The 19,122-nt window shown below is 46.7% G+C and overlaps 1 protein-coding gene across 2 annotated transcripts in view; it reads right to left on the reverse strand.

The window, feature by feature from the left end:
* The window catches only part of EMP2 (epithelial membrane protein 2), a 52,220-nt gene that overhangs the window by 18,033 nt on the left and 15,065 nt on the right, over window positions 1-19,122 (reverse strand). Inside the window, exons 1-2 of one of the 2 annotated variants that reach the window (XM_004057192.4) lie at window positions 12,420-12,828; window positions 989-1,126 (exon numbers count right to left, since the gene is read on the reverse strand). In XM_004057192.4, the coding sequence (XP_004057240.1) occupies window positions 989-1,066 (78 nt within the window). In that variant the 5' untranslated portion in view covers window positions 1,067-1,126; window positions 12,420-12,828. Of the gene's footprint in view, window positions 1-988; window positions 1,127-12,419; window positions 12,829-19,122 lie in introns of those variants that run through there. The other variant, XM_019012739.4, reaches the window with a different exon arrangement.

A 19,122-nucleotide genomic window follows, 5' to 3' on the forward strand; every position in this document is an offset into this window, starting at 1 on the left:
GGGCTAGCAACAAGGGACCCTGGTTGATAAGGAGGTGTCAGGGGTTGGGGGCAGAGGTCACCTGGGATGGGTCACCTGGAAGATCTAGAGCAGCAGTCCTCAACAGAGGGTGATTTTGTTCTCCATGGGACATTTGACAATGTCTGAAGATATTTTGGATTGTCATAACCAGGGGTGGAGTTGCTACTGCATCTAGCGGATAAGGCCAGACACGTTGCTGAACTTCCTACAATGCACAGGGAGGCCCCCACAACAAAGGATTATCCAGCCCAAAATGACAATAGTGGCAAGGTTGAGAACTCTGATCTAGAGGAAAGCTGAAGTCACACAACATCCTCAAAGGGCTTCCTACAGCCAGGCTCTATGAAAGAATCACGGATGGGAGGACAAACGTCCCTGCCTGCCAGGACCTCCACCAAAACCTGAACATGGGACGGCCTGAACCTTCACATTTAGGCCAAGAGTCCTCAGCCCTTGGGTCAGAAGATGGGTGTGCCTTCGCAGGGAGGACAACCCCGAATCGTGGTTGAACCTTGGCAGGTTCAACGTTGAGAACTTTGGCAGGGTTCTCAACCTGTGATATGGTTTGGCTGTGTCCCCACCCAAATCTCGAATTGTATTCCCATAATTCCCACATGTCATGGGAGGGACCCGGTGGGAGGTAACTGAATCATGGGGGCAAGTTTATCCCGTACTGTTCTTGTGGTAGTGAATAAGTCTCACGAGATCTGACGGTTTTATAAAGGGCAGTTCCCCTGCACACACTCTCTCGCCTGCCACCATGTAAGATGTGGCTTTGCTCCTCCTTTGCCTTCTGCAGAGGCCTCCCAGACATGTGGAATTGTGAGTCCATTAGACCTCATTTTCCTTATAAATTACCTAGTCTCTGCTATGCCTTTATCAGCAGCATGAGAACAGACCAATACAACCCACTTCTATTGACTCCAGGACCCAGGTTTCTGCGTGAGTGGCAAGAAAGGAAACTTACATTGTCGATGGTGGCAACGAACAGCAAGGCTGCAGAGGTGATATGGAAGGCGATGATGAAAGCAAGAAGCACCAACATTTTCACAGGGCAGGGCGAGTCGAGGCGAGCGGTCACGTTTAAAGCCCAGAGCGGGATGTGCTGAAGAGGGTAAGAAAGAGAAATTCAAAATCTGTCAATGACAAAACAAAATTACAATAAAAAATAAACACCTTTTAGCTGGGCGTGGTGGCTCATGCCTATAATCCTGGAACTTTGGGAGAAGGCGGGAAGATCACTTGAGCCCAGGAGACTGAGACCAGCCCAGGCAACATAGTAAGACACTGTCTATAAAAACAATGAAAGAAAATTAGCTGGGCGTGGTAGTCATACCTGCAGTCCCAGCTACTTAAGAGGCTGAGGCAGGAAGATTGCTTGAGACTGGGAGGTTGAGGACGCAGTGAGCCATAATTGTGCCACTGCACTCCAGCCTGGGCAACAAAGCAAGGCTCTGTCTGTTAAAAAGAAAAGGCAACATTTCATGGGGTCTTAGAAAAGCAAAAACAGTGCTCCCCATCTTTACTCGCCTGGAGACTTTACTGGACAAAAGTCTGGCATGAGAGGGGCTGTCTGCTGTTGCATCCAGACGCCAAATATTCCTTATGGAGGAGGAGGGTGAGGACCCATTAGAATCCCTAATTCAGAAAAGCATCACACCTCTTGGGCAGGAAGGAGTGGCTCTGTGTGTGCTAAGATGCTGTTCCTGATTCCCCATGCTCAGAAGCTCATTTTCTGAGGATTCCTGATCAGAGCCCCTACTTCATAACAAAGCAAAAGTGATCACAATAGAGAAATATTTCCTAATGATCTGACCATTTATAAAATTAATCCCCAGCTGGGCATGGTGTCTCACGCCTGTAATCTCACCACTTTGGGAGGCCAAGGCAAGAGGATGTTAATTAAGCCCAGGAGTTTGAGACCAGCTTGGGCAACAGAGCAAAACTCCATCTCTACAAAACATTTGGAAAACTAGCCTAGTGTTGTGGCATGTGCCTGTGGTCCCACCTACTTGGTAAACTAAGACAGAAGGATTGCTTGAGCCCAGGAGGTGGAGGCTGCAATAAACCATGATCTCATCACTGCACACTAGCCTGGGTGACACAGCAAGACCACATCTCAAAGAAATAAAAATAAAAATAAAAATAAAATAAAATAAATACCCACTCAGACACCACTCTTCTTAATATATATTCCCATTTGAACAACACTGGACCCCAAAAAAATACAACAAGTGGCAGACAGCTGCCATTTCATTTTCCCCTCTCTGATCACACAGGAAGACTATATTTCCTGGACTCCCTTGCAGCTAGGTGGGGAACTCATTACTAATAGGCCAGAACTTCGTGACATGGCCATTTCCAGGCTGATGAAGAGGGCAGCAGGTACTTGTGACTAATTCAAACCAATGGGCCAGAACTGTATGACATGGCCATTTCCAGGCTGATGCAGAAGAGAGCAGGTATGAGTTCTCCATGCTCCCTCTCCCTAAGGAGGTAGCTGGGGATGGTGCAGCCATAGTAGGTTGAAGCCTCACACCTTGGACAGATATTATGATTGGGGAATTAATAAGCCTCTGGATGTTAAACCACTGAGATTTCAGGGTAATGCTTTACTTTGGCAGGACAGTTTGAGTGACATACAAGAGGAAGCAATTGCAAAGTGAAATTGGAAGTCTTACAACAGAACTACAGTTGTCCAAAGTTGATAAAAATGTCACGGGAGATCAGATGAAAAGCCACTGAGGGCATGAATACATGAGGACTTCTCCAGTCTGAGCTGGAGAAGTTCCCAATACATGAGGAAAAAGCATTCAAAAGAATGCTTTAACTATCAAACAATTAAAAGTCACACTGGGAAAAAATGATAAAATCTTTGAGTATTTTATAACCATCATCTTGGTCAACAAAACTCAAATGTCAAGGGAAGATGTCACATCAAATGATCTGGTTGGAAGATGCAGCCTCCTAATATCAACACTTGGTTCATTCTTCTTTTATTCCAATAATTTGTGACCAGATAGTTACATTTTTTTGGAAAAAAATTAATTTGTAGTTTCGTGTTTTGAAGTACAGTGCAAATCAGACCTTCTGTTCACTGGGATGAAACTGTAGCCCCAGTTTTAAATGGATTAATGCACGCGCGCACACACACACACACACACACACACACACACACACACACACACACTCTTTCTCTTTTTCTGAACCACTTGAGAGTAAGTTGCCTAAACCATACAACTAAGTGCTTTAGTGTGTATTTCTGAAAAACCAAGGACATTTTCTTTCTTTTCTTTTTTCTTTTTTTTTTGAGACAGAGTCTCACTCTGTCCCCCAGGCTGGAGTACAGTGGTGCGATCTCAGCTCACTGCATCCTCTGCCTCCCAGGTTCAAGTGATTCTCCTGCCTCAGCCTCCTGAGTAGCTGGGACTACAGGCACGTGCCACCACGCCCAGCTAATTTTTGTATTTTTAGTACAGACGGGGTTTCACTATGTTGGCCAGGCTGGTCTCGAACTCCTGACCTCAGGTGATCCGCCTGCCTCGGCCTCCCAAAGTGCTGGGATTACAGGCATGCGCCACCGCACCTGGTTGCACGTTTTCTTACATAACCACACTATGATGATCACAATGGAGAAATTTAACGTGATACAATATAACTATCATATCTACAGTCCATAGTCAAATTTCCCCAATTATCCCAATAATGTTCTACATGGCTTTCTTTTTCCTGCCCCAGGATCCAATCCAAGCTGATACACTGCATTTTAGTTTCAGGTCTCTTTAGTCCCCTTTAATCTGGAATACTTCCTCAGGTCTGTCTTTGTTTTTCATAACATTGATATTATTTAAGAATATTGACCACTTATTTTGTAGAATGTCCCTCAAATTGGTGTTCGATGTTTCCTGATGATTTGATCCAGATTATATTTTTTAAGCAGGAATGGCATATGAGCCATGTGTCCTCAATGGATCCCACCAGGAGGTGCAGTATGCCAGTTTGTCCCATCATTGGTGATGCTAACTTTGATCACTGGGTTGTGTTCTGCCAGATTCTTTCACTGTACATTTCCCCTTTGTCATTAAAAAATACTTTGTAAGGCTGGGCATGGTGCCTTATGCTTGTAATCCCGGCACTTTGGGAGGCTGAGGTGGGTGGATCACCTGAGGTCAGGAGTTCGAGACCAGCCTGGCCAACATAGTGAAACCCTGTCTCTACTAAAAACACAAAAATTAGCCAGGCGTGGTGGTGGGCACCTGTAATTCCAGGTACTCGGGAGGCTGAGGCAGGAGAATCACTTGAACCCAGAAGGCAGAGGTTGCATTGAGCCAAGAACGCGCCACTGCACTCCAGCCTGGGTGACAGAGAGAGATTCCATCTTAAAAAAAAAAAAATTGTAGAAGTGATATTTGATAAAATACACATAAAATTTACTATTAGTGTAAATGAGACACATTACATTCCCAATATTGTATATCCATCACCACTATCCAGTTCTAGAACGTTTCATCACCCCCAAAGTAAATTGTGTACTCACTAAGCAGTTATTCCCTATTCTCCCTTCCCCCTAACCCCCAGCAACAAATAATATACTTTCTGTTTCTATGGATTTGTCTATTTTAGATATTTCATATCGTTGAAATCATACAATAGTGTGGCCTTTTGTGTCTGTCTTCTTTCATTTAGCATAGTGTTTCAAAGGTCCATCCATGATGTGGCATGTGTGGGAAGGTATTTTGAGATAATGTAAAGATCCTCTCTCAAGAAACTTTCACTCAGAGTTTAAGCATTCACTGATATTTCTGAAATAGGATTTTTGTTTGTTTGTTTTTGAGACAGAGTCTTGCTCTGTTGCCCAGGCTGGAGTGCAGTGGCACAATCTCGGCTCACTGCAACCTCTGCCTCCCGGGTTCAAGCGATTCTCCTGCCTCAGCCTCCCCAGTAGCTGGGACTACAGGCACGTGCTACTACGCCTGGCTAATTTTTGCATTTTTAGTAGAGACAGAGTTTCACTGTGTTGGCCAGGCTGGTCTCAAACCCTTGACCTCATGTGATCTGCCTGCCTTGGTCTCCCAAAGTGCTGGGATTACAGATGTGAGCCACCATCCCCAGCACAAAATAGGATCATTTTAAAAGGCCTTTTTCTGGTACCAACTATTCCCCCTCCTCTAGTGGACATGCACTGACTGCACAAACCCTCCACCTTTTCACTGCCAGCTCTCCTCTCCAACCATGCTCATTCTCATCCCCATTATCCCCCCACGGAATGGATCAAGGCTCATGGGCTCATACAGGGTCCACTCCTTGAGACCCAGGATGCACTAACAATGAGCCAGGAGCTGTATGGCTGCAGAACTCAGTCTGAGAGGTCCTGGCTGTGATTCTGTGCATCACCAATTAGAAGGACCCAATGAACCAGCTTGGAGATTCTTCTAATTCTTTCAAAAAAGACAAATTCCCCTTTGTTTAGGCCTGCGTCATTCTTAGCTGCCATCATATGCTGCTGCCTCCAAAATGATGCATTTTGACCCTGGGGGGAAAAAGGGCTCATGTACCACGCTGAACGCCCTGTTACTTTAACATCAGCAGGAATGCCCAAATGCCAACTTCACCAGGGCCATTAACTCCAGGGTGATAATAGCTTCATATGTTGTCCAGCTAGGATGACACAAATGCATATGGACATGTAACTAAAACTTTCTAGAAAATAATAATTAAAAAGAAAAAAGGTTTTAACCCATTCTTTCCCAAAGGATGGAATTAAAATGTTATAAGGCATGATTTTGGACAGTGCATTGATAGGGCATTAAGCAACATTGAACCACATGGTGAAAAAGTTCCCATTCCAATCCTACTGAGTTCACCAAGGAAAAGACTCAGTTTGGTGCTAATCAGTCTCCAATACTTGCTAATTTCTTTTTGACAAAAAGAGAAAGCAGATCTTTGGTTAAAATGTATTTGTAGCTAGAATTTAATAACATCATTCTGAGTTTATTGTATTTATTTTTAACGTTCTTTCTTTTTATAAGGAAGAAACATCACGTATAGTAGTGATATAAAGTATTTTAAAGCCAAGTTATTGAAGCTTTAAAAGTGAGCAATTTAGGGAAAATGTTATGTAAGTAAAAGGACAGGTGGTCTCAGTGTCAGTAGAAATCCTCAGGGTGGCCGTCAAATGCTGATGTCTGGGAAGTACTGCTTTAAGCTCTGGGAATGGTTTCAGTTGGACATTTCAGACATCAGGAACAAGCTTCTACAGAGAAAGGGATACGTTTTCACGAGAAGTAAGGTTTCTAGTACAGTGTACGGGAAATGGCAGTTAGAGGTTGGTTTCAACCATTAGGCACTCCGAAAAATAACAGAGAAGTAAAGGTCTCCTATGACATCTGGAATTCAGATCTCCAGTAAAAACCAAAATGGGGTAGCTCAATTTTAGGACTTGTGAACCCAGGACATTGCTGGTGAATTCACCCGAGGCTTTGGAGGACGTTATTCACAAGTAGCGGAAATCCCCCGAATGTTTAAGAGGGAATAAAAATAACCCTTTACTCCTGCATCTCTATACCAAAATAAGTCTCCCTTCTGCGCCACTATTCCCGACGCCAGTCAGCCACTGCCCTCTTAGAGGCAACCACGCTTCTCAGTTAGTTTCCTGTGCCTCCTTCCAGAGATATTTATTGCGAGAACACTTATTCTTCACTCCACGTTTCCGTGTGGCGGGAGCCGTACCAGAGTAACACTCTCTGCCTCTTGTCCCGCCCCTCACTCATCTCTTCACACCTGATTGGAGGAAACGCCACTGTCCGCTTTCTGGATTGGTGGAGTGCATTTATTCAGGCCCCGGTGCAGTGCTTTGCCCTTCCTGGCACCTTCTCCTGGGCATGGCTGCTCCCACCGAGCCCCAGTCAACTTTCTTTGGCTGGAGGGGCCGAAGGCTAGTAGGGGGCAAGAGTGTGGAGCTGGGAGCTCCAGCAAGCTCCTTTGGCCACAAGTCTAAGCCCCATCCTCCAACCTAGCTTTTCTAATAATATCCCTCAGAGAACATTCTTTCCCTGTGCCTACGAATCCACCTCATTCCTTGAATGGCTGCCTGGTGTTTTGTTGTGCGGCTACACCACAATTTACTTAACTGGTTCCCTATTGGTAGCCATTTAGGTCGCTTCCGGACTTTCTGCGGCTCCATACGGCACTGCCAACGAGCAACCTTCCACTTATTTCTTTGCACACATTGCATTGATATATTTAAAGATAGATTCCTAATAGTGAAGGCGTTGAATCAAAGAGTATGTGCATTTATTTTACGTGTGATTTAAACAATTTAATTTACTGCCATGTATACTGGACACTGTTCATACTGTGTCAGCCCTGAACTTCAGAGGGTCTTCAGACAGTATCAAAACCTTTTTTTTTTCTTTTTTTTTTTTTTTTGAGACGGAGTCTCGCTCTGTCACCCAGGCTGGAGTGCAGTGACGTGATATCGGCTCACTGCAACCTCCACCTCCCGAGTTCAAGCGATTCTCCTGCCTCAGCCTCCTAAGTAGCTGGGATTACAGGCATGCGCCACCATGCCCAGCTAATTTTTGTATTTTTAGTAAAGACAGGGTTTCACTATGTTGGCCAGGCTGGTCTCTACCTCCTAACCTCAGGTGATCCACCAGCCTTGGCCTCCCAGAGCGCTAGGATTACAGGTGTGAGCCACCGTGGCCGACCAAGCACTGGATCAACTCTTAAGCATTTATGTGAGTGGGTGGAGAAGCCTTGATGTTATGTCTTTGGCTCCTGACATAAGTTGCCCCCAAGAAATATAATTCTGGTCCCTAGAGACCAGCTTCCCCAGGGCTTTTCCAAGTGGTGCTGTCTCCTTGCCACTACATACACCCATGTTGCATCCTGCCCTCTCTGATGATACGAAAGAACAAACAAACAGTTCCCGGGGCTGTGTGTTGGATGACGGCTGGTCCACCAAGCCCAAGGTGGCATCAGAATTAATCCTTGCCATTCACAAAAAGTTATTTTCCCTTCGAAAAATGTAACAGTAAACACAGATCCATCTCCTTCCCCCACCACACCCCAACCCCTATGCCTGCCCTTGTGCCTGCATGCTTCAGTGCTCTGCTGCTTTAGGGGAACTAGTCTTGTCTCGGTTCCCCTGAACACGGTTCCCTGGAGCGGTCTCTCCGTTTCACCCTCAGCTGGCTCTCTGGCATTGTCTAGGTCTTAATTCAAACATCGTCTCCCCAGAAAAGCACCCCTGAGCATACCGTGTAAAGTAACCACGGCCCCTCCAGCATAATCTAGCCCATCCCCCTAGTTTATTTTCTTTGGAGGATTGCATGGTCTGAAAGCATCTTATTCGTTCAGTTGTTTATTGTCTCTCCCCCTCTGACAGCTATTTGCTATCATTGTCCAGTTCTAGAAATGTAGAGCTGTAAAGGCCCTTGGAAAACTCAAAGCCCTATTGTCCAGAGGTATTAACAGAAACGAAGGAGGGCCAAGACTTGCTCCATCTCACAGCAAAGCAGGAACAAGGTCAGGACTAGACCAGGGTCTCCTGGCTACTACTCCAATCACCCTATCTCAGTGGGAGACTCCTCAGAATGCCCAAGACAGTCTTTCAAGAGTCAGTGATGTTCCCCAAAAGCCTCTGCCACTTTGAAGCATAACTTTCGCTGTGGAATGCAAACTACTTTTTTCCTTCTTCAATTTCTTTAGGGGCCAAGCAGAACATTCTAAAAGGCCACCTGAGTTTGGGCGCTTACCCACCTGAAGGGAGGAGACTGCACTAGATGAAGTGTTCAAGTTTCTGTGTAGAAATCAAAGTCCTATGATTTGCAGAACTTCTCTTTTAAAAATGTTTTCATCTACATAAAATGATGATTTTTAAAAGAAGATAACAGAACCAAAAGGCATACGGTGAAAAACAGTCTTCTGTCGTACCCCTGTCCTACAACGTGGAAGCAGTCACTTTTTTTTTTTTTTTTTTTTTTTGAGATGGAGTTTTGTTTTTTTTCCCAGGCTGGAGTACAATGGAGCGATCTCGGCTCACCACAACCTCTGCCTCCTGAGTCCAAGCAATTCTCATGCCTCAGCCTCCCAAGTAGCTGGGATTACAGGCATGCACCACCACGCCTGGCTAATTCTATATTTTTAGTAGAGATGGGGTTTCTCCATGTTAGTCAGGCTGGTCTTGAACTCCCAATCTCAGGTGATCCGCCTGCCTCGGCCTCCCAAAGTGCTGGGATTATAGGCATGAGCCACGACACCTCGCCAAAGCAATCACTTTTAATCTTTTCAGCTGTTTCTACTCTTCTTCCCGTCTCCATATTTCCAAACAATACTCATGCACTTCTATTTCTTGGTTAACTTAATTATTAACTTCCTGCTTAGGGAAAAGTGTCTCTTTTTCACCATCATTTGCACCCCATCTCCTTCCTTCCATCATCTCAATACAGTCTACATTTAGATCAATAATTGTCATTTACATGATTGCTATATAAATATTGTACTCTATAGAGCCAAATAGTATACTATGATTGCACTTTTCCTTGAAAAACTCCTTTTCCCCTAGCATTTCCAGTTTCCTTCCTTTTCTTCCTTCCATCTTTCCTTCCTTCTTGTCTGTGGTTCCATCTATTTTCCATATTGCTTCAGTTCCTTCCAATTTTTTTTTAAATCATTTCAAGTCTTCTGTTGCAGAACCCCAAACGCAACAAATGTATGGTTTTGGTTACAAGCCTGTGGTTGGCCTGATTCTTTGCAGTGCACATTCTCCAGCCAGTCTCTCTCCTGACTCTGCCTTTCCCTGCTGCCTGCCAGGTGCAGCCTCAGCAACTGCTGCTGTCACAGGACAAGTAGGACAAGCAATCCATGTGTGGCACTTTTCAGGGAAGATAGCAAATTCACTTCTAACTGTGGGCAGGACACAGGGGTTCAACATAACCCCAAGATAAGTAGGCAATAAGGCAGATCCCTGGGGAAGGGGTGCCCACAGGGGTCATGCCACATGAAAACGAGACTCCTCATGACTAAAGGTCAAGCTTCAGCTTACACAGCACATCCTGCACAGGATTTTCATGTCCTGTTTTCATGCTGGCAGAGCAAGGTATCATTATCCCCATTTTACAGATGAGAAACCGAGGGTCCTAATGGCTCTGGGTGATTTGCCAAAATTCACAGGACTGGAACTCACTAGTTTTCCAGTTCCAAATACAGGGCATTTTTCTACGACTCTCTTTCCTCTCACATGCTTAGGGCCTGGTGAAAACCATGCAGCAGCCTAATTAAGATCAGCGGAGAGGGCACAAGGCAGTATCAAATCATCTTTGTGTCCACTGAGCTTTGTACCAGGCAGGGGGAATCTGTGAAGGTAACCTCTCTCTGCACTGGCCCATTCGCTAAGGTTGAGGGATGACTGGGCTAATTAAGAGAGGGCCTGAAAAAGAATCGTGCTTTAGGCTGGGTGCAGTGGCTCATGGCTATAATCCCAGCACTTTGGGAGGCTGAGGCGGGCGGATCGCTTGAGGCCAGGAGTTCGAGACCAGCCTGGCCAACATGGCAAAACGCTGTCTCTACTAAAAATACAAATATTGTCCAGGCACGGTGGCAGATGCCTATCGTCCCAGTTACTTGGGAGGCTGAGGCATGAGAATCACCTGAACCCGGGAGGTGGAGGTTGCATTGAGCCGAGATCCCACCACTGCACTCCAGCCTGGGTGACAGAGTGAGACTCCATCTCAAAAAAAAACCCAGAAAACAAACAAAAAAACCCCATGCTTTAGGCTGCATACGGTTGGCTGCATTTTTCATCCTGTTAGCTCACCGGCCAAGCTGAAGCGCTTGCTGTCTTTTTTGATCTAACTTTGAGACTGGTTTGGATTATGGATAAAGTTTTTCCTTGATATCTAAAAGGAACTAAGCATATGTGGTAGAATGGGTTCAATTTTCTTTTCAAAATTAACTTCTAAATGAATCACTTTTTCTGAGTATCCAGAAACTCAGTGAGGTGGATCTCACTGTGTACACTAAATGGCCTGGATGCCCCAACCTTGATTCGATGCATTGTAGGTACCATGGTGAGCTGTCTTCAGATTCAAGGCCTGAATACTCCCCATTCTGTGAAATACCCATAAAAATAATCACATAAAATAATATAGAACACAGGAAATTACAACTTCAGACATAAGTTTCTTTTTAAAGGAAAAAGAACCCATAACCAGGGTAGAAGAACAGCAAATGGGTTTTTCAAGCAGCAACAAGAAACCTCCGGGCATCAGAACTGGAGAGAGTGGGGCTGTGGAGGAGGAACAAGAGGGAGGAGAAAGGGGTGAGACACTGGGAACTGTGGGTGGCGTTACGGAAATTCTGCACACAAAGTGGAACATTTGTGGCTCAGTGAGTTTCAAGTTTTGTTTTTTTGTTTTTTTTTAAACAGGATCTCTCTCTGTTGCCCAGGCTGGAGTGCAGTGGCTCAAACATTGCTCACGGCAACCTTGAACTCTTGGGCTCAAGCGATCCTCCTGCCTCAGCCTCCCCAGTAGCTGGGACTACAGCTGTGCACCACCATGCCCGCCTAATTTTATTTTTTGTAGAAATGGAGTCTTGCTGTGTTGCCCAGGCTGGTCTCAAACTCCTGGCCTCAAGCCATCCTCCCACCTTGGCCTCCCAAAGTGCTGGGATCACAGGCATGAGCCAGGGTGCCCAGCTGGAGTTTCAAGTTCTACAGTTTGACAGGAAGAAGGATAGTGCTCCCAGAAATGTCCATCCTGACCCCAGATAACAAAGAGAATTGACATCTCCTCGCTGTTTCCTAAGTAGAGGTGCCGTCCAGCTATGCCTTAGTCCAATGTTTGCTTAAAGTGTGTGTGTGTGTGTGTGTGTGTCTGTGCGTACGCACGCGTGTGTATGTGTGTGTCGCACGTCTAGCTCTGGGTGTGGAGAAACACAAACAACCTTCTGGAGGCTCACTGGCCCTCCCTCTTCCAGAAGCAACATTTGGTTTGCTGTTGCTCGTGGAAAGTCACCATGAGGTTCTCGTGAATAAATAAAAGTCTGTGGGATCTGCCCACGGACAGGGTAAGGGTCCACTGCTGTCCTCTTCTTCATAATAACCACGAATCTCCACCCGTGAGCCCCATCCCCTGCTTGCTGTTGCCAAAGGAAGTCACTTTGGCACATGCTCCCTTACGTGCCAGGGAACAAGAGTCAGAGAGCCCAGCTGGCTTCCCGCGGAGGGAGAACGTGCTGTTAAGATGACCGCTGCGTCCGCCCAACTCCATTCCCACCCTCGGGAGTTCCTCCTACTATTTAAACCACAGCCGATTCCCAGTCTGAGTTGGAGCCTTTTCCCGGAACTGTAGGCAAGAGGACAATCCCGAGGTGTGGAAGCTTTCAATACAGACCTGAGATGTTTGGCGTCTGGAGGTCCGAGGCAATCTCCCAATTCAGACGTGTTCCACCCACAGCTCCTGCTCCAAAGGCCAGGGAGGCTCTGGCCCAGAACCCTGGGGAGGGCCGGGCTGGTGAGCAGTCACCCAGGCCACCCTGCAAGGACTCCCAGGCCTGCTCCGGGGCTGGTGGTTCAACCTCAGGCTGGCCAGAACCCAGGCCCCTCCCACTGCCCAGAGCACTCCGAGGGGACGGTGGCTTTGGCCTCTGTTTTCAGGAAGGCAGAGGTCAGCCCAGCCTCCTGCCCTAGTATCTGGACACCAGCCAGCCAGGAGTATTCAGGCGTCTGAGATGCCATGGGGAAGGAGGAAGCCCATTTACCCTGGGCCGCCCAGCTCCATGCTCACTGTGGCTGGAGCTCTGGGCACAAAGTCAGCATTTGGCTCTCTCCGGAAATGGCAACAGGCGGGACACTGGAATTTGGCAGTGCCCCAGGGCAGAAGCCACTGAGGATCATTCTGTCTGTGCAGCCCTGGGTCTTCCAACCTCTTGGAATAATAACAACCACAATTTCAACAATAATGATAGCCAACATTAGTTGTCTAGTGTGTCCCAGGCACTGTTCGAAGCCCTTTTGCCTGGATTAATTTATTCATTACTCACCAACTCTGATGAAGGTTTTTAAATTAGCCTTGCTTTATTTTTATTTTTTTGAGACAGAGTCTCGCTGTGTTGCCCAGGCTAGAGTGCCATGGTGCGATCTCAGCTCACTGTAACCTCCATCTTCCAGGTTCAAGCAATTCTCCTGCCTCAGCCTCCCAAGTAGCTGGGATTACAGGCACCTGCCACCAAGCCTGGCTAGTTTTTGTATTTTTAGTAAAGACGGAGTGTCACCATGTTGGCCAGGCTGGTCTTGAACTCCTGACCTCATGTGATCTGCCTGCCTCAGCCTCCCAAAGTGCTGGGATTACAGGCGTGAGCCACCGTGCCCAGCAGCCTTGTTTTACAGGTAAAGAAAATAAGGCCCAGAGAGGTTAGACAACTTCCCCAATGTCACACAGCTAGTAAAAGCTGGAGCTGGCATCTGAACCCAAGCAGCGTGGCACCAGAGAAACCATTATCTAGCCCACTTAAATCTGGATTTCCCTTCCCTTTTGGGGTCCTGTTACTTTAAGAGCTGATCAGGGATCTAGCGAAAGTCCTAGGCTCACACACGTAGCTTCAGATGCTGGCCACTGCTAAGTTATTCCTCCAGGTCCCACATCCTGGGAACATGCTGTGCAAAGCACACTGGGGACAAGGGAAGCAGAGAACACAGGTCATCCCCGAGTCCTCCAGGCTGACGGCTCTTCCCACTGCTGCACACAGGGTAGTACCTGTCAGTGAGGGGACAGTCCTGTCAGAAGGACAGGCAAGGACTGTGATCCACTTTGTGGGTGAGAAATCAAAGTTAAGGAGTTTGTTCACATCATCCAATTTGCAGGTGGCAGAGCCAGGGCTCTAATCCCAGGCTTCCGATCACTGTCCAATTGCCCGTTCTTTAAAAATGAAGCAGTTATTCACCCAGCATTTATTGAGCACCTGCTATGTACTGGGCATGAGTAAGGCATGCTCTGTGTGCCCTGGGGCTGCCGGGTCCCTAAAGGGCAAGGGTGTGTAAACGGACGGACATGACGTGATGGCACGTGATGGGAGACACTTGTGGTGTGATTGGCCCTGTGTTGGGGTGGGAGCAGCATCAGAAGCTTCATGGAAGATGCGACACCTGAGCTGGGTCTCTAAGGATGGGCGGAGTGGTGGGGAGAGGGTGTCACAGGCAAGGAGTTCGGGACGCCCCACAGTGCAGAGTGGCACACTTAGGAGAGCACGTGCCGGGCTGGGCCCCAAGATGGACCAGGACTCTCCACTGACCAAGAAGCTTAAGGGCCTTGGAGACCACACAAAGGAGAGCAAATGTTATCCTGGAGGCCAAGGGGGCTGGGGAAGCTTTGTAAGCAGAAAAGGCATGATCTGCTTCTAGAAGAAAACCATTCCACAGTCAGAAGGATGGAGTAGCAGGAGGCAAATGTGGGGAAGCTGTTGGAGCAGCCCTGTTGAGAAATGATGAGGGTCTCAAATGAGTTGGGAACAGAGGGGTGGACAGAAGGGAGGGAGCCAAGAGAGCTTCCAGAAGCAGAAGCAACAGGACTTGATGATGGGCTGGGGAACGGGGCACGTGATTCTAGTGCCATGATCTGCACTGGGACGGGAAGCAGAAGTAGCATGTTTGAAGGATGAGGGAAACAGTTCATTTGGTTTTAGAAATTGGTGACATGGTAGAAATGCGTTCAGGTAGTTGGAAATACAGTCAGGACTGTCACTCAGGAGAAAACGGGCTAGAACCAGGAATCCTGGTGTCATGGGTACACAGGTGGCAGACAAAGCCACTGGTAGATGAGAAATCCTGCTCAGGGAGAAAGCATTAAGGGAGAAGAAAGGATGGAAGAGAGAAGGCCAGGGAAGGAGACGGAGGAGTGGGCACAGAGGTGGGAGGGCAACCAAGAGCACATGGTGGGACCCAGAAGCCAAGAGGGAAAAGACTAGAAAAATGGGACAAGGAGGGAGAATTAGTCCATTGGCAGAATTGGCAACCACAGTTTTAGGGAAGTGAACTAAAGCCCTTCATTTTTCTTCCTGTAGCATCTCTCAGGGCCTGATGTTGCCTTGTAGTTGTTTACTTGGATATTACATATCTGCCTGCTACAGTGTCAGGTGCCTGGCATGTTTTTGCAGGACAGTATTCACAGCACTTAGAACACGTCTTCCTTATAGATGGTGCTCAGTGAATATGTGTTGAATGAATGACTAAAGAAGCCAGATTTCAAGGAGCTAAAGGGCTAATAACAAGTAAAAACTGAAGCTAGACTTTTCTTTAAAATCTGGCAATAAAAGGAGAAAAAAAGGGTTTATCCAGGGCCTGGAGTCTCTTCTCATAGAGGAAACTCCAGGCCCAGATGGCTTCATGGGTGAATTCTGCCAAACACTTAAGGAAGAATAATACCAATTCTAAACAAACTGTTCCAGGAAATTGAAGAGAAGGGGACACCCCAACTCATTCTGTGAGGCCAGCATTGCCTTGATTCCAAAACCAGACAAAGACATTACACAAGAAAGGAAAGACAGACCAATATCCCACATGTGCATGAGTGAAAAAAAAATTAAACAAAATTTTAGCAGATCAAATCCTCCCATCAAGAGGTACAATTCAATCTATTTCTCCACCTGCTGATGCCCAGCTGGCCTTGTGATTTTTTAATCAATAAAAGGTGGCAGAAGTGTGACATTGTGCCAATTCTGGGCCAAAGCCTCAAGAAGCCTCATGCATGTCCACTCTCTCTCTCTCTCTGCCCAGTAACTGTGTGAACAAGCCCAGGCTGGCCTGCTGGAAGATAAGATACCACTTGGAAGACAGACAAGGTTTACCAGTGAAGGATACCCTAGACCAGCCAGCCCCCAGCTGACCCACTAGCTGACCACAGACACATGAATGAGCCCAGCTGAAATCAGAAAAACCACCCACCTGAGCTCAGCCCAAATTCCCCACCTACAGAATCATGAACAAAATCAGTGTTTTCTATTTTAAGCCATTACATTCTGGGGTGGTTTGTTACCCAGCAAGAGCTAACTGATACAGTGGAGATACTGCTGTATTAGATTTAGAGTTCCTCAAGTACAGAAACCATGACTCACTGACCTTCCCCAGTGCCCAAGGTTGCTCAGCAAGTACTTGTTAAATGTTGGCTAGTTTGTGCAGCTTTCACAGAGCAGCTAATAACTGCCATCCTGCTAATGACTGCTGCCTGACCCTGTCAATTAAAGAGCTCACTGCTGGCTGCTGTCATCCAAGGAGCTCCTATAATTATGCTACCCAGTAAAACCACACTGCAGCCCAGAGAGGGTTAATGATATACCTACAGGCACACAGCATGTCAGCATGAGAGTGAGGTTGATGTGGATTACGTTGCTCGGGGTGAGGCAGGTGTCAAATGCAGGGTGTTCCCCAGCCTCACACCCATTGGTTTAGGAATATTCTTTCCTTCACAGAGCACCTTGTCTTGGTGACTTTCAAGTAATCCCCAGGCCCATCAGTCACTCTTGGTTTAACAGCTTTTCCTCTTTATTATTATTATTATTATTATTATTATTATTATTACTATTATTATTATTATTTTGAAATGGAGTCTCACTCTGTCACCTAGGCTGGAGTGCAGTGGCACGATCTCAGCTCACTGCAACCTCTGTCTCCTGCATTCAAGTGATTCTCCTGCCTCAGTCTCCCAAGTAGCTGGAACTACAGGCACGCACCACCACATCCAGCTAATTTTTGTATTTTCAGTAGAGATGGGGTTTCACCATGTTGGCCAGGCTGTACTCAAACTCCTGACCTCAAATGATCCACCCGCCTTGGTCTCCCAAAGTGCTGGGACTATAGGCATGAGCCACTGCACCCAGCTACTTTTTCCTCTTTCATAAGTGACAAGACCTATCATTTTTATAGATGGATCTTTGCTGGCGAGTTAAAAACTGTACATCACTGTCGACAACTCAGCCAGGCCCAAGGAGTCTCAAGACTAGGAAACCAGGGCCCCACCTGGTTAACCTGGAAGTTAACATAGGAAGGGGTCACAGGGTAGAAGATGAGCAGGAAGTAATTTGAGTGAAATGAGGTAAGAGCACAGACTTGAGCCAGACTGACTGGACTGTAGACTAACAACCACTCAGTGTCCCTATTTGTCCACTCTAAAGTGGGGATGACATTGGTATCCCTACCCCCTGGACTGTTGGGAGATAATGAAGTGAAAGTAGTTAGAACAGCATCTGGCATGTAGCAAATGCTATGAAGTGTTACTGACACAGGGCAGGTGAGCCCCCAAATTGGGGCTTCACCCAGGAGGGTTCTTGGCTTCACCCAGGAAAGAATTCAAGGGTGAACCAGTGGTGTTAGCAACTTTTCTTGAAGTGGCAGTGTACAACAGCAGCAGAGGGACTGCTCCTTGGGGAGCAGGGCTACCCCATAGGCAGTATGCCTGGAGGTAGTTCACCACTTTTAAGTATATGCAAATTAGGGAGTGGGTTATGCATAAATTTCTAGGAAAAGTGAGGCATCAGGCAGTTGCCATGGAAAGGTGCAGTCACTTCTGTGTGGACATGTCTTATGGAAAGGTACTTCTGGCCAGGCACAGTGGCTCACACCTGTAATCCCAACATTTTGGTAGGTCGAGGTGGGTGGATCACCTGAAGTCAGGAGTTCAAGACCAGCCTGGCCAACATGGTGAAACCCTGTCTCTCCTAAAAATATAAAAATTAGCTGGGTGTGGTGGCAGGCACCTGTAATCCCAGCTACTTGGGAGGCTGAGGCAGGAGAATTGCTTGAACCTGGGAGATGGAGGTTGCAGTGAGCTGAGATTGCGCCACTGCACTCCAGCCTCAGCGACAGAGTGAGACTCTGTCTCAAAAAAAAAAAGGTAATTCTGCCCTGTCCCTATTTTAGCTAGTTTGGTGGTCTGATGTGTGGGCCCTACCTCCCAGTCCCACCTCCTACCTCATTATCAATCATCACCAGCATCGTAGTCAAGGAATCTGTCATAGAATAGATACCCCCAGGCCTTTTTCTTCCCCAGAAAGCCAGTGTTCTCTCCTCCCATCCACCACCACCATTCTCAGAAAGGAAGCCACCAAATGGAAATAAACCACCAGGGCAGCCTCCAGGAGGGAAGGAAATGCAAACAGGCAGCTCGGGGCATGTGGACAAGTAGGAGACATTTCAGGCACTGTCCCAGCAACGCTTATGTCGACATTTCCCCAAATCTGCCATTCCTGTTTAGCTTACTCACTTTTTAAACTTATATTTTTATAAAAGGCAACCTTATATCACAACTGAGATGGAAAGTCAGCATCATCTGCCATAAATAGAAGGTGTTGGAAAAAATAAACACAATGAAAACAAAACATTGTTATTAAATTCCAGCTCCAAGCTCTTGCTGCTCAAAAGCTTCAAGTCCAAGGCTGGGTTTCTATTTCTTTGCTAAAACAGGATGTCACTCATGTTTGGGAAGTTTTAAAGTCATATTCGCACAAAACTGAGATTTCCTCTTTGAAGAGGTGAAAGAGAATTTAAAAGGGGGTGATTTGAAAAGGATTCTGTGTTACTTAATGCTATGTGTCTGGTCCAACGAAAGCATCTCAGATAGTTCACTTAATGCGTCAACTTGTCTGGGTCACAGTGTTTCTGTGAAGGTGCTTTGGGATGAGATTCACATTTGAATCAGTGGACTCTGAGTCAAGCAGATTGCCCTCCCTAACGAGCTATGCCTCATCCAATCAGTTGAAGGCCTGGTAGAACAAAAGGCTGACTTCCTCCGAACAAGAAGGAATTCTGCCAGCAAATGACCTTCAGACTTGAACTACATCATCAGCTCATACATGGATCTCCAAGCCTGCTGGCCCGCCCTGCAGATTTTGAACTTGCCAGCCTCCATAATCCCATGAGCAAATTCCCTAAAACAAACTCTCTCTCTAAATATGTATGCACCCCTTTGGTTTCTCTGCAGAACCCTAATATAGCATCACTCTCTCAGGGTACCCAGCCCATATGGACTCAACAATCTGAGAGCTGGAAGGTTGAGCCCCTTAACCAGGGACTTAAGGTGGGGAGGGATCCAACAGGAAGTGATATCA

This window comes from Gorilla gorilla, chromosome 18, assembly GCF_029281585.2.
Source record: "Gorilla gorilla gorilla isolate KB3781 chromosome 18, NHGRI_mGorGor1-v2.1_pri, whole genome shotgun sequence".
NCBI lineage: Eukaryota > Metazoa > Chordata > Mammalia > Primates > Hominidae > Gorilla > Gorilla gorilla.